This window comes from Chiloscyllium plagiosum, unplaced genomic scaffold (genome assembly GCF_037043375.1).
Source record: "Chiloscyllium plagiosum isolate Xiang-an unplaced genomic scaffold, Cpla_swu_hap1 HiC_scaffold_14, whole genome shotgun sequence".
Taxonomy (NCBI): Eukaryota; Metazoa; Chordata; class Chondrichthyes; order Orectolobiformes; family Hemiscylliidae; genus Chiloscyllium; species Chiloscyllium plagiosum.
Window position 1 is genome coordinate 34,259,005 of NW_028270152.1, and position 16,021 is coordinate 34,275,025.

Sequence of the window (16,021 nt, forward strand, 5' to 3'; positions counted from 1 at the left end):
GACTGTTGTGTCATGTCTTGCTTAATGCTAGTAAAATTAATTTTCCAATGCCGCTGGATTTCTTTCCAGATTCTGTTATTCATGTTGCTGGACAGGTATCCGACCTTGCAACTCTGTTCAATTCCTGCCTTATTCCATTCCTATATTCGCCATTATTCATTATTAAGCATGACCCTTCTATTTCACAGTGCTCTTGTTTTCATAATAAATTTACTGCCTTATTGATGCTCTGTGATTCACTTTGTTTCACCAATCTTAACGTTTAACAATGAGTCAATGGGATTTTCTGCTACCTCAGAGGCAGCAATTTTTAAAGACAGCATTCTATTTCCAAGGCCTTATAACACAATAAATCACAAAGAAGTTATGTCAAGAAGGAACCAATTTCAACATTAAACATGTTAAACCACATCCAGTAAGAAATAATTATGCAACAGGATAGCAAACACAAGCTTTAGGTTTATTTCTTCTGCTTCCTGATATGTAACTCTTATTCAAGTCAAGAACTGTGTTCCATGAGAAATAACAGTCTGGTGAAGTGTTTGCTAATAGCACAGCTCCCTTTCTCAAAACGATCAGTGGTACAACATAAATTCCCTGAAATCACAAAGGCCAGGAATCAAAGATTCTTTTGCCTTACACTCAGAGTGAGACTGTAGTGTAACCATATCCTTGATTAGGATGTTAGTCAAGTTAAAACTCTTGATTTTCCAAACAAGCCTTACAAATTCTTACCTGTGTAGCACCTACATGAAACTGCTGGTACCACAAAGGAAATATTTCTAACCCTGTCATCACTTAAAATTAGGTTGTTTTATTTGAGAACAAATTATGATTCTGCCCTGAGAATGCTTAACGTTTGATATGTTTAGTATGCTAATTACATGACTACTGTTGAGCGGTCAAAATCTAAGTATCCTGCATTTAATTGCAACAACATAATGAGATTTTCAGCTGCAGTTTGAAGTACTAAATTATTTGTTAATAGATGAATATGTTAGTTGCTCAAATCACTGAAAATATAAATCTCAGTTTCTTGCTTCCTGACCTGTTCAAATAATGAGGGAAATAGCTTAATGAAAAACATCAGACAGATAGAATATCTATTAGCTCCCAATCTTTCAATTACAAAAATAACCAGTAATATCTTCTCAGCAGTAAATCACCAGCACCTTTCAGTTTTGTAATAATAAAACTGCAATCCTTTTCCAGCAATGCCAAGGTTCACGGTGCTGATAAACTGGAAACTGATGGTTTTTAAAAAGTTAGTTATAAGCCAGCTTTTCTGCAATACAACATTTTATAAACAATTCACTGTAGAATGCCAGTAGATGTGGTAGCTGCCATGATGAGAAATAATGCTGAAAGTTACAAGCAGTTAGAACCAGTGTCAAATGAGGTTTAGTTATTTAAGATTAGCAACAAAAGGACTTCAACATTAAAATGAACGGGGCCTTACGAATGGATCAAGTATCACATGGTCAGATATGTTCTAATAGTTAGAAAACTGTTTCTTTTAAACTATTTATTTCTACGCAGATTCAAGTGAATGGCTTTACCAGGCACAAAATCAAGCCAGATATTGCATGAGTAGGTCAGTGTCACTTTGCCAGACTTCAGAGACTAAATTCTAAATGGCATTTGTTATTATTAATATTTATTATTACTTTTGCTCCTAATTTGAATATATATTTATCTTTATTTCCATTCATCAGACATTCAATTAAGGTCTCTCATTGCTGTATTTATATGGTGTTTATTTTGCATCTCCTCACCAAGAAATTAGACTATCTAATGCTTTTAGCATACAGCATTCAATCACTGGCAAAGTGCCAGCTTTTCTTTTCCCTGTGCTAAAAGTGCAGCTTAACAATCTTTGGCAGTATTCATGGAAGCATATATCAGGTAGTTACTCCACATAGGTTTCTCACAGCCGCACTGTAACTGCAACAACTGTGAATTTGGTCTTTTTCATTTGTTAAAAAAAAACACTGGTCATACAAAAGGCTTTCTTCTTTTCCAATGAATTAACATTTTCTGACAGTAAAAAGAAGCTACAGCAACAGGAAGCAACTTCAGCTATTTGTTGGGTTTGTATGTAGCTCTGCTGTCTCAATTTCACCCATTACGATGCAAACAAACAGTATCACTACAGCCACTACTGTTGCTTTAAATAGTCCTGTCAGTACACTTGTAGTGTGGGTATAGCTGCAGTTTTTCAATTAATCTAGAGCAATTTCACAAGTGTTCAACAAGATACAACATTCATTACATATTTATGAACCTTTTTTTTTCCCCTATTGAGTGCCAGTAAACTTTTCAAATATGGTTGGCCTAAAGCTTACAATTACAGTATTGCCAGTAAAATAGGATGGATAGCTGAATCCCTGTTTTTGCATATTAGCTGCCAGCATTGTAAGGGAAGAGGAAGTCAATTCCACATGCTTTTCTTGATATTGCAGATCATATCAATACCCTATTGGAGGTTTACGGTCTATCAGTGCTGAAAGGAAGTAGTAATATTTCCGGGAAGCAATTTACTTGGAATACAAATAGATAAACATAGCTGGCTTTGGATTTTATAGAAGAACCATCCTTTAAGATGAAAGGACATGTATTCGCAGTCATTTGTTGACAAGGCAGGTAGGCTAGTTGCTGAACTACTGCCCTTTCATTAGTTCCTCTTTGACTGGTCTTCAATGTATGCTAACAAGTACCTTCTAGCTCGTCTTCCAACACCAAGAGAAGAGAAACCTATGATCTTCTTCGCAGCACTTTCAACTTTAATATCTGCAGACAGAATTGAAAATACATTACTACGCAAGATCAATCTCAAGTATGGAAACAGCTAGTCTGCCTGCTAACGTTTAAGTATTAATTTTGTGACTCAGTAATAAATACATTGTTGCTCTTTTTCTGTAAGTCATTAGGACCAGCAGAAACTGATCCATATCAGTTAGTGACCTGTGATTAGTGATCTGAACTAACTGATCCATAATCAGTTAGATCAGATCACTAAACACTGATCAGTGGGGTGGCTCCATGGCTAGCACTGCTGCATCACAGCACCAGGGACTCGAGTTTGATTCCACCCTCGGGTGACTGTCTCTATGGAGTTTGCACATTCTCCGTGTGTCTATGTGCGTTTCCTCCAGGTGCTCTGGTTTCCTTCCACAATCCAACAAGATGTGCAGGTTAGGTATATTGGCCATACTAAATTTTGGATTAGTGGTGCTGGAAAAGCACAGCAGTTCAGGCAGCATCTGAGGAGCAGTAAAATCGACGTTTCGGGCAAAAGCCCTTAATCAGGAATACATAGTCAGGGGCAAATATAGGGTAGGAGAATGGGTCTGGGGGGGTTACTCATTGGAGGGTCGGTGTAGATTTGTTGGGCTGAAGGACGTGTTTCCACATTGTAGGGATTCAAATTCTAAAAGAAAATCAGTTCGTAAGCAGCCATGAGACAAATTACAGAAAGGCATTTTTTTATGTGCCTAATTAATGTCTAATTCTGAACACCTTTAATTGATTAAGATTTAGCTGTATCATATCTTTTAACAGAAAAACTATTGTCAAATCAGTTTAAGGTCAATAATTTTTGACTTGAGTTGAACAATATGATGTACCTAAATAATCAATTGAATAAACTTAGTTCACATAACCTCACCAAATATATTTGTCACATTTTAACTTAATTTGATGGCTTGCATCTCTGGATATTAAACAAAAAGTATTGTAAAAATGACTGACAGGTTCAATCTATATAATGAAGATTTGACGTGGTGTTACGAGAACAAAGAACGAACAAAGAAAATTTACAGCTCAGGAACAGACCCTTCCATCCTCCAAGCCTGAGCTGATCCAAATCCACTTAGTAAACCTATCGTCCAAATCCTAAGCATCTGTATCCCTCTGCTCCCATCTACTCATGCATCTGTCCAGACGCACCTTATATAAATCTACTGTACCTCTGCTGGCAACATGTTCCAGGCACCTACCACCCTTTGTGTAAAGTACTTTCTGTGTGTATCTCCCTTAAACCTTACACCTCTCACCTTGAACACGTGATCTCTCGTTATTGAATCCCTCTCATCTTCCGCCTCGGAACACTTCAACCCCAGGGCATCAATGTGGACTTCACCAGTTTCCTCACTTCCCCTCCCCCCCCTCCTTACCCTAGTTCCAACCTTCCAGCTCCGCACCATCCTCATGACCTGTCCTACTTGCCAAACGTTCTTCCCACCTCTCCGCTCCACCCTCCTCTCCAATCTATCCCCATCTCCATCCACCTATTGTACTCTTGGCTACCTTCTCCCCAGCCCCAACCCGCCCCCTCCCGTTTATCTCTTCACCCCGGAGGCTCCCTGCCTTATTCCTGATGAAGGGCTTTTGCCCGAAACATCGATTTTCCTGCTCCTCGGATGCTGCCTGACCTGCTGTGCTTTTCCAGCACCACTCTAATCTAGACTGAGAGGTCAATCAGTTAGGGCTGAGACAAAAAGTTACTTCTTCACTCAAATAGTTGTGAATCTTTGGAATTCTCTACCCTGGAGAGCTGTAGATGTTCTCTCATTGAATTTATATTTAAAACAATTGGACTGACTTCCATTTATTTAGCGCTTTTCATGACTACCAGGTGTCTCAAAGCATTTCACAGCCAATTAAGTTTTTTTTGAAGAGTACTCACTTTTGCAACTTAGGAAACTTATCAGGGGAAAAGCCCAAACGTCAATGTGATAATGAGCAGGTAGTCTGTTTTTGTGTCATTGATTGAGGGATAACTATTTGCCAGTACACAAGAGATGACTGTCCTGATACACAGTAAAATAGTGCCATGGGATCTTTTGCATCAATCACTGGCAGCAATTGGGTTTTGGTTTAATGTCTTCAACTGAAAATAGCATTATAATAGAATATTACAGTTGTTTTTATGGCAGTGAGGGAAAGAGTTTTGGTCTTTTTGAGAATGGAAGGGTATAGGGAGCATGTAGGAAAATGAAGTTCAGACATAAGGTCAGCCATGATTATACTGAATTAGAGACAAAGAAACTGCAGATACTGAAGAAGGGTTACACCCGAAATGTCGATTTCTCCACCTCCTGATGCTGCCTGGCTTGCTGTGTTCTTCCAGCCTCCTGCTTGTCTACCTTGGATTCCAGCATCTGCAGTTTTTTGTCTCTAACCAAGAGTAGACCTAAGGGGCAATATGTTATACCTCTTCCTCTACTGCTTATGTTAAACAGCAGAATTGAAATAGATGTGAAAAGAGAATACAGCCATTAATCCCCTTCTGATCACAATTCATTGATCAAATGACAGTGAAACTTTAAATAACATATGACTATTTGTTTCCTGCTCCACATCCATTACCTCAACAATTTCATTCTACCTTTGCAACATCTAAACATTTTCCCATTGCTCCAAAATGCTAATTATCACCAAATGGTTTGCCTGCTTGGATGTTCTAATCATTCGCCTCCAATTGCAACTCATTCACCAAGTTATGAAAATGTTGAAAAATGTGGTGCTGGAAAAACAGGCAGCATCCAAAGGAGCAGGAGAATCGACATTTTGGGCATAAGCCCTTCTTCAGGAATGCCCGAAACGTCGATTCCCCTGCTCCTTGGATGCTGCCTGGCCTGCTGTCTTTTTCCAGCGCCACATTTTTCAACTCTGGTCTCCAGCATCTGCAGTCCTCACTTTCTCCAAGTTATGAAAATGTGTCAAGCTACAGTGCCTCATGTACCCCCAGCATGTAGATTTCAAGATCTTTGACCCCCTTTCCATAAATCTCCATAGACTCACTGCACCATACCTTAGCAAGTCATGCAATTCAGTATATACGTACTGCTGTTCCTCAATGAGTCATTTACTTTAAACTTCTGCTCTCTCAGTTCCATCACTCTTGGTTAATCATTTAGCTGTATTGTTGCTGTGCTTTAGAACTCCTTCCTGAATTTTTCAAACTTGCCAAACCTGTCATTGCTAGAAAAACTATCTATATCCAATTATTTCGACCATTCTTTCTGTTCCACCCCTCACTCTTTTTGTGTTTCCATTTTCCCCTTCCTGTTTCTGCTGTAGGGAGCTTCATGACATCTTTCACCAGGTAAAAAGCTCCATAAAATGCAAGCTGTTCTCGCATTTGGGGCATCATGGTTCACGTTTGTAATGTGATTTATTGCCCTTTAGTGGCAATGGAAATACATACAGCAATCAAATTTGATATTTCGATGGACATAAGTCTAAAATCTAACATCTTCAGATTACAAGTGAATCTGCAACAATGTATAATAGTTCCAATTTTGATAAAACAAATAGTGGACACTATTTAATGTTTGATAACTTAAAAAACTCTGCAACAATTGCTTAGTACATTTTTGTGAAACTAAGAATTTCCTTCATAACACATAAATGCAGAATAATCCTTAGTTTTCATTAAGGTGATGTGGGGGAGAGGTCACATTCATATAACTAAAGTTAGTAAACTACAGGACTCTGCAACTGCAAAAACCTATTCACTCTTTTAAGCTTTCTAACATCTGTGTTAACCTCTTAATAAAAGGGTTTTAGGTTTGCCTGGGGCAGATATGAATTATAACATCAGTTTAATTTGTTACTTCCTTTATTAATTATGCACTCTTACCTTCTTTACAGTAATACAGAAGAAAAGCCAATCCTGCTGCCACACTAAAACAAGCCAGAAAAAATACAGGACCTGAAAATAAATGCAACACTCAATGACACATTTTATTTTGGATTTTAGAGCAAATGTTAGATTAGATCATTGGGTCTCTTAAATTCATGAATTATAAGTAACCCCAAGACAAGAAACGGGAGTTTTAAAGTCCAAGGTTTATAGAATGGACTAAATGCTGGCCTTGCCAGCAATACTCACATATTATAAATAGATTTTGTAAAAAGTCTAAGCCTTTAGCTAATGGAACCAGAACTATTTTACCATATATATGGACACAAAAGGGTCAACGATTTGTGTATGAGTCAGATCAATAAACAGGAAAAATAATCAGCTGGTTACACCTGTAGCCTATTTTTTAATGCAGAGGTGGTAGAATAATCATCATCAAAGAAATTGACATTTCCACAGAAATCCAGTGTGACTCACTCTGCATTTAATACATATCAAATTGCAGAATCAATGTTCTCTTTCAAAAAAGCACCAGGAAAAGGTGGCTTTATACTTACACTGGTTACTTCATTCATTTTTGTCAAGGAAAATAAGTTACAGTTAACCTTTATTAAATATTTTACATTTTAAAATAATTAAGACAAGGTGCACAATATTTCAGGCGGCACAGTAGCTCAGTGTTTAGCACTGCTGCCTCATAGCACCAGGGACCCAGGTTCGATTCCTACTGTCTGTGTGGAGTTTGCATATTCTCCCCGTGTCTGCGTGGGTTTCCTCCAAGTGCTCCAGTTTCTTCCCACAATCCAAAGATGTGCAGGTCAGGTGAATTGGCCATGCTAAATTGCCCATAGTGTTAGGTCCATTAGTTAGGGGAATGGATCTGGGTGGGTTATTCTTCGGAGGGTTCGTGTGGACTTGTTGGGCCTAAGGGCCTATTTCCACACTGTAGGGAATCTAATCTAATTTAAATTACAACAACTGTCATTAGTCCAAAAAGACAATAATCAGCAATGCGAGGAAAATGTACTAAATTAAAAATTTAATGTATCGACAAATCTTTAATGTCAACCCCTTTACACCTTCTTTACACTTTTATAAAAAATATAGATGAACTGGTCATGTAACACATTTCTCACCAGTAACATGAAATGGAATTAGGCAGACCACCATAGGTAGCACATACATTTACAATCAGACAATGATCAAATCAGGCACCAAGTTTTTTGATGGAATATGAAAAAGTCAGTGATGATCTCTCTCAGGTAATCTCACTTCATATTAAAACACTTTAGCACTCTGAGAGGAAGTGAAAATTCAAAATGCTGTATAGACTTTAATACTGACATCATCGTTGTTGAGCTAAACTCTTCAAAGAGTGGAGGTATAAACAGACATTAATTTACATAATGTATTCATATTCTAAAATGTATGCTCTCAAAAATTATCATGATCTCTCTCTGCAGTATTGTGAAAATTAATTTTGACAGGACACTAATACCAATTAACAACAGTAATCATATAAAATAAATGCTATGTTCTTACATTTCAAATCAAGCTTCAAAATAATATATTTTAAAAATAAATTACCCCTGTCATTGAGTATGTATTTCTCCCTATTGTAGGTATCCATGTTAATTCCCATTGATGTTATTGTTCCTGTGAAAGAAAATAATGCAGATATTTAGTTGCATTTTTCTGAATTGTATAAATTATCACAATCTGAAGAACTGTATCTGAGAACAGTTAAGACCCTATGATTTCCAAAGATGAATTTTGGAGCAGTCACATCGAGCAAGACTTTCAAGGCACCTGGTCATCACAAGAAAATTGTTGGCAAACCTAATAGGGAGGAAAGTAATTAGAGGTGATCATTTACATTATGATAACGCCACAAAGAAGTGAAATGATAATGAAGTAATCTTCATTTTCATAATCTGGAGCATAGTCTTATCCAGCAGATCACATTTTTACAGAGTTGTCCCAACTTTCAAATCAGCCAAACCCAATGCAGAGTGCAAACAACTCAATTTCAGGTCAGTAAATTAGTCATTAGGATTAGATTAAGACTATTATTAATGAACCTGTTTAGATGTTATGCCACTATCAATGTTTAAAAGGCATCTGAATGGGTATATGAATAGGGTTTAGACAGATATGGGCCAAATGCTGGCACATGGGACTAGATTTATATAGGATATCTGGTTGGCATAGACAAGTTGGACCAAAGAATCTGTGTCCATGCTGTATTTCTATGACTCTATTCATCTGGAGCAGGTAGTGGTACTTGAACTTGGACTTCTGTCCCAGAGGTAGGGACACAGCCACTGCACCAGAATCCCAAGTGACTGAAAATAAACACAGACTCCAACTATATTCAGGTTAAGATAATTTACTGATTCGTAGCACAAAGGTGTTAAGTCACCAGAGAATGACTGTGGTTAGCAGATTCCTGTGTACTTCAAAAATAACCCCAATGTGTTCCATGATGCTTGTGTTATACAGATAATGTCATGATGTATAACTAACTCAAGTAAGCTTGCATGAAGTTAATTACAATTATGAAATGTATAGGATTATTAATATTATGGGGAGTGCAACCTTAAATTTAGGGCAAAATGAAGCAAGTAGTATGACCTGGTCTAAGATCTGCCTGACAGTAAGCCTGAGTGGTTTGATGGTTAGAAATTAAGGAAAGCTGAAATTGTTTTACTGAGAGGAAGGTGTATGGTGTGCAAGCATGGTGGACAATGGCAGCTGTCTCAGAGTTTGCAATAAGACTTTGAGTCTCTAAGGTCCCAGAAAGGTATTCTTGGCATTGGATGGTAAACAATTGTGCCACAGGTTTAATTTTACATTCTAAGACGTAAGTAATTCTGGTATAGGATAGATAGAGCCATAGAATCATAGAGATGTACACAACAGAGACTGAACCTTTGGCCCAACTCATCCATGCCAACCAGATATTCTAGATAAATCTAGTCCCATTTGCCCTGCATTTGGCCCATATCCCTCCAAACTTAATTAGTGTTTCTACCTGGATGTAAGCTTAAGATGTTTCACGATGCTATGAGAAAGAATGCAGAAGCAGCCATTTTTGAGATCAGGTTGTAGATTTCCCTTCTAATTAATGAACGTTACAACCAGACACAGCAGTTTTATGCAATCAGCAGAGAAATAAAACTGCTGGACTTGGTGAGTTAACACAAAAAAATGCAGGAGGAAGAGCATCTTTAGTCAAAATATGCATTCAGCAGCCTTCTACAGATACCAGATTAATTCTGGGGGTGCGAGAGAGGAAAAAATAATCTTTGGAACAGGCTTTGTTGCTGGTGATGGGTTTATAAAACTCTGAAAACACAGTTTACATTCAGAAAACAAAGATTATATTCAGCAAAGCTGCATATGGAGATCCAGAGGAAGCTAAAAACAATGTTGGTCTATTTGCTGTAAGGTCTGTAACATTGATGCTTGTGTTATACAGATAATGTCATGATGTACAACTAACTCAAGTAAGCTTGCATGAAGTTAATTACAATTATGAAATGTATAGGATTATTTCCATGGTAGGCTTATGCGGAAAGACAGGAGGCATGGGATAGAGGGAAATTTGGCCAATTGGATAGAAAACTGGCTAACCGGTCGAAGTCAGAGAGTGGTGGTAGATGGTAAATATTCAGCCTGGAACCCAATTACAAGTGGAGTTCCGCAGGGATCAGTTCTGGGTCCTCTGCTGTTCGTAAATTTTATTAATGACTTGGATGAGGGAGTCGAAGGGTGGGTCAGTAAATTTGCAGATGATACGAAGATTGGTGGAGTTGTGGATAGTGAGGAGGGCTGTTGTCGGCTGCAAAGGGACTTAGATATGATGCAGAGCTGGGCTGAGGAGTGGCAGATGGAGTTCAACCCTGCCAAGTGTGAGGTTGTCCATTTTGGAAGGACAAATAAGAATGCGGGATACAGGGTTAACGGTAGGGTTCTTAGTGAGGTGGAGGAACAGAGGGATCTTGGGGTCTATGTTCATAGATCTTTGAAAGTTGCCACTCAGGTGGATAGAGCTTGTAAGAAGGCCTATGGTGTATTAGCGTTCATTAGCAGAGGGATTGAATTCAAGAGTCGTGAAGTGATGTTGCAACTGTATAGGACTTTGGTTAGGCCACATTTGGAGTACTGTGTGCAGTTCTGGTCGCCTCACTTTAGGAAAGATGTGGAAGCTTTGGAGAGGGTGCAGAGAAGATTTACCAGGATGTTGCCTGGAATGGAGAATAGGTCGTACGAGGATAGGTTGAGAGTGCTAGGCCTTTTCTCGTTGGAACGGCGAAGGATGAGGGGTGACTTGATAGAGGTTTATAAGATGATCAGAGGAATAGATAGAGTAGACAGTCAGAAACTTTTTCCCCGGGTACAACAGAGTGTTACAAGGGGACATAAATTTAAGGTGAAGGGTAGAAGGTATAGGGGAGATGTCAGGGGTGGGTTCTTTACCCAGAGAGTGGTGGGGGCATGGAATGCGCTGCCTGTGGGAGTGGTAGAGTCAGAATCTTTGGTGACCTTTAAGCGGCAATTGGATAGGTACATGGATGGGTGCTTAAGCTAGGACAAATGTTCGGCACAACATCGTGGGCTGAAGGGCCTGTTCTGTGCTGCATTGTCCTATGTTCTATTGTGGAGATTAAGCTGTGTGTTAAGTATAAAGTATAAGATGCTTACTAAAATGATGTTAAAAACCACACAACACCAGGTTATAGTCCAACAGGTTTAATTGGAAGTACTAGCTTTTGGAGCACCGCTCCTTCATCAGGTGGTTGTGGAGGACACAATTGTAAGACGCAGAATTTATAGCAAAAGTTTACAGTGTGATGTAACTGAAATTATACATTGAAAAAATACCTTTATTGTTTAAGTTTCCCATCTGTTAGAATGACCATGTTAGTTTCACTTCTTTCATATGTAAATCACAAATTTTTTTTAAAAGTTACATTCACAGGTTAACTTTAACAATTGGTGTCAATCCACATAATGTGTTGAAGGTGTTTGCCCCCTGGTGCTGTTGTCTGTGCCATAATGTTTAGACTGGTTCTAATCTAAAAAATGAGTTAACAGAGTCTTTCATGGATTCATGTAGTTTTTAAGCAAAGTACAATGTAACTGCATAAGTACAAATTCACCCCTTAAATGTGTGTGTGAGAGACAGTGTATATGTGAGTGTAAAGGAGTCAAGGTCTGTGAGAGGATACATGTGAGAGTGTGGGAGTGTGTTTGTCTGTAGGTGTGTGTGTATGCCTGTGTATATATAGGGGTGTGTATGTGTATATACAGTGCAATGGTGGTCATCTGTAGTGTGACATGAGCCCAAGGTCCCGGTTGAGGCCCTCCCTATGGGTACCGAACTTAGCTATCAGCCTCTGCTCAGCCACTTTTCGCTGCTGCCTGTCCTGAAGTCCACCTTGGAGGATGATCACCCGAAGGTCTGAGGTCGAAGGTCCAAATCTGAAAGATACTGCTTCCAATTAAATCTGTTGGACTATAACCTGGTGTTGTGTGATTTTTACCTTTGTACATTTGACCTTGGACCTTTGGGTTACCTTCCTCCAAGGCGGACTTCGGGACAGGCAGCAGTGAAAAGTGGCTGAGCAGAGGCTGATAGCTAAGTTCGGTACCCATAGGGAGGGCCTCAACCGGGACCTTGGGCTCATGTCACATTATAGGTGATCACCATTGCACACACACACAGGCACTCCTACAAAAACACACACACACATCTACATTTGTGGGGTGAATTTGTACTTGCAGAGTTACATTGTACTTTGCTCAAAAACTGCATGGATCTGTTAACTCTTTTTTTTATTAAAATAAGTCTAAACATTATGGCACAGACAACAGAACACAGGGGCGACCACCTTCAACACATTATCTGGGCTGATACCAATTGTTAAAGTTAACCTGAGAATGCAATTTTTTTTAAAAAATTGTGATTTACATATGAAAGAAATGAAACTATCATGGAGATTCTAACAGATGAGAGACTTAACAAACAATCAAGGTATTTTTCAATGTATAATTTCAGTTACATTGCACTGTAAACTTTTGCTATTAATTTTGTGTCTTACAATTGTGTACCCCATAATCACCTGATAAAGGAGCAGCGCTCCAAAAACTAGTGCTTCCAATTAAACCTGTTGGACTATAACCTGATATTGTGAGAGTTTTAACTTTGTACACCTCAGTCCAATACTGGCATCTCCAAATCATTACTAAAATGAAATAGTCTTTTGTCAGTAATGCTTTTAGTCATTTGTTTCAGTGAAGGTTTTAATTAATAAAATATAGCTGTGTCATTCTTTTCGATAATGATATGAATTTTGAACCTAATTTTAAAAGTAACATTTGTACGAAGATAGTAACAAATCCAGTAAGATAAGTAAAACACTCTACTTAATACAGTACTTGCATGAAATTGCAAACTTACTGGCCAGGTATTTGCTTGGCAATTGTTTGTAGATCTGTGCATCATTTGTCTCCAAAGCATTATAAAATTCCTTACATGCTCTGTTGCTCTTCTTCTGCAGATGAAGGAGGAGCTCCGATATTCTTACGCACACTGGAGTATTTACATTTCTGAACTGTTGAAAGAAAATGCAAGCTTTAGCATGATTATTGCCATCAGGATAAGGAATAAACTACCTTTGTTCACATCAGCTCATTTATTCTGACAGCATTAGCCTTGGCTTACTGAATAGCATTCTCACATTAAGTCAGAGGTTCAAATCCTACCCCAAGGACTTGAGCATATAGCTTGGCTGATACTCTCGTAAAATGCCAATAAACTGCTGCATTAGCAGTGATTAGACATTTTAACACAGCATTAAACAAATATACTATCTTACCTCCTATAGTGCTATGCAAAGAAAAACAGGGGAGTTCTTTCTGGTGTCCTGGCCAATACCAACCTCTTACCAATACCTAAGAAATGATATTTGGTGTTTACTATATTGGTGTTTGTGACAGTTGGTTTGCGAAGCAGTGTGATGTCAACAGTGTGGCATCAATTCTTGTCACCGGCTGAGGTTACTATGAAGGAAGCTCTTTGTCAACCTCTCTTCTCACCTTAAGTATGGTGGTCCTCATGTTAAGTCGCCACCAGTCATCTCTCTCTAATGAGAGAACAGTCCTATGATCTGGTAAGACTATGGCGACACAAAAGCTGTTTGTGAGACATTGCTGTATGCAAAATAACTGCTACATTGTTAAGTAATTTGCTCATGAAACCTCATAATTTGAGTCCGAACCCAGAAGTGATTGTTTAGGGAATGCATATTTCTAACTTAGCTAAACAGGTAGTATCAATCTGCAATCAATAACAGGCAGTAAGCCGCACCAGCCCTCTCTCTGTGCATAAACCCCAGACTACAACATACATCTAAAAGTGATGGCTGCCACAATGACTCAGACTTCTGCTGTGAACTGAAATGCACCATTATCATCTGTAAGAAAACAGAGGTACCTCTGTCATGCTTAACACTGAACAGAACTCTAAGAAGTTGTCATCACTCAATATAGACTTTGGCAGACACCCTGATTTAAGATTACTGAAAAGCTGTTTCTTACACTATTATGCCCATGATTTTTGCACGTGAATTTATGAAAAAGACAAATATTTTACTTTTAAAAATCAGCATGGAATGGACAATCTATGGAATGGCCGGAGGACAGGTGAACTTTGATTGTGTTCTTTGTTCAGATGGGGACTGATTCAGGTCTGAGAATGGCTACTGAAATTAAGACATGATCATCATTCAGACTTAGTGTCTGCAAAATGAAAATTCACAAAGTTGGATGCAAACAAAATCATTTAATCTATAAAGATCATTAGGAGCAGCAACAGGCCATTCAGCCCATTGAGTCAGCTCTGCCATTCATTGAGATCATGGCTCATCTGATAATCCTCAATTCTACTTTCCTGCCTTTTCCCTGTAACCCTCGATTCCCTTACTGATTAAAAATTTGTCTATCACAGCCTTGAATATACTAAATGACCCAGCTTTGACAGCCCTCTGTAGTGAGGAATTTCACAAATTCACTAGCTTTTGAGAGAAGAAATTCCTCCTAGTTTCTGATTTAAACGAGTGACCTCTTACATGAGATTGTTTCCCTCATAGAACCAGAAACACAATCTTACTACATCCACCCGTCACATCTCCTAAGAATTGTGTATGTTTCAGTAAGACCACCTCTTTCAAACTCTAATGAATATGGGTCAAACTACTCACCTGTCCTCATGAGAGGGTCCCTCCATATAGAGTCATAGAGTCATAGAGATGTACAGCATTGGTGAACCTTATTTGGACTGCCTCCAATGCCAGTATACCTTTTCATAGGTAAGGAGCCCAAAACTTTTCACAGTAGTCCAGCTGTGATCTGACTGGTGTCTTGTATAATTTTAGTAAAACTTCCCTAATTTCATATTCCATTCCTTTTGAAATAAAGATTCCTTCCCATCTGCTGAATTTGGATGCTATGCTGGCTTTTTGTGATTAATGCATGAGTACTCCCAAATACCTCTGTGGTGTAGCTTTCTGTATTCTTTGTCTCTTTAAATATTATTCAGCCACCTACTTTTCCTGCCAAAATGCACAAACTCACATTTTCCAATATTATATTCCATCTGCTAGGTTTTTGCCCATGGGCTTAACCTGTCTATATCCTTCCGCATTTGTGTCATTCTGAGCACTGCCTTCATACATATTTTTACGTCACCCCCAAACTTAGCTATTGTACGTTGACTTTCCCATTCCAATTCATTAAAATATATTGTAAATAATTGTGGTTCCAGCAGTGATATTTCTGGCTCTCCACTAAAATTACAGCTTGCCATTCTAAAAAGTCCGCCTTATTCTACGTCTCTGACTTGGGCTGTTGCCTTTGTAACTAGCTAACATGTGGCAGCTAATCAAATATGTTCTTAAAATCCAAATATATTATATCCATTGCTTTCCCTTTATCTATCCTGTTTGTTATTTCCTCAAAGAACACTAATAAATTTTGTTAGGCATAATATCCACTTCATGAAATCATGCTGACTCTGTTTGACCATATCGTGTACTTCTAAATGCTCTACATCTCTCATAACAGACCCTGACATTTTCCCAATTACAGATGTTTAGCTAACTTACCTGTTTCTGTGACCTTCCCTATTCGATTAAGGGTGTTACCTTTGCAGTTTTCCAATTCTTTGGATCTAAGGATTCTTGGAAGATTACTACCAGTGCATCCATTATCTCTACAGCTATTTTAAAAAAATATCCTAAGATGCATCCCATCAGTTTCAGGGGACAAGTCAGTCTTTAACCTCATTAGTTTCCCTAGTATTTTTTT

General features: G+C 38.4%; 1 protein-coding gene across 4 annotated transcripts in view; it reads right to left on the bottom strand.

Moving 5' to 3' along the window:
* The window catches only part of card19 (caspase recruitment domain family, member 19), a 70,851-nt gene that overhangs the window by 22,867 nt on the left and 31,963 nt on the right, over positions 1-16,021 (bottom strand). For 3 of the 4 annotated variants that reach the window (XM_043708029.2, XM_043708038.2, XM_087994283.1), the window contains exons 4-7: positions 13,116-13,269; positions 8,237-8,305; positions 6,647-6,718; positions 2,718-2,790 (exon numbers count right to left, since the gene is read on the bottom strand). In XM_043708029.2, the coding sequence (XP_043563964.2) occupies positions 2,718-2,790; positions 6,647-6,718; positions 8,237-8,305; positions 13,116-13,269 (368 nt within the window). Of the gene's footprint in view, positions 1-1,960; positions 2,791-6,646; positions 6,719-8,236; positions 8,306-13,115; positions 13,270-16,021 lie in introns of those variants that run through there. The other variant, XM_087994284.1, reaches the window with a different exon arrangement.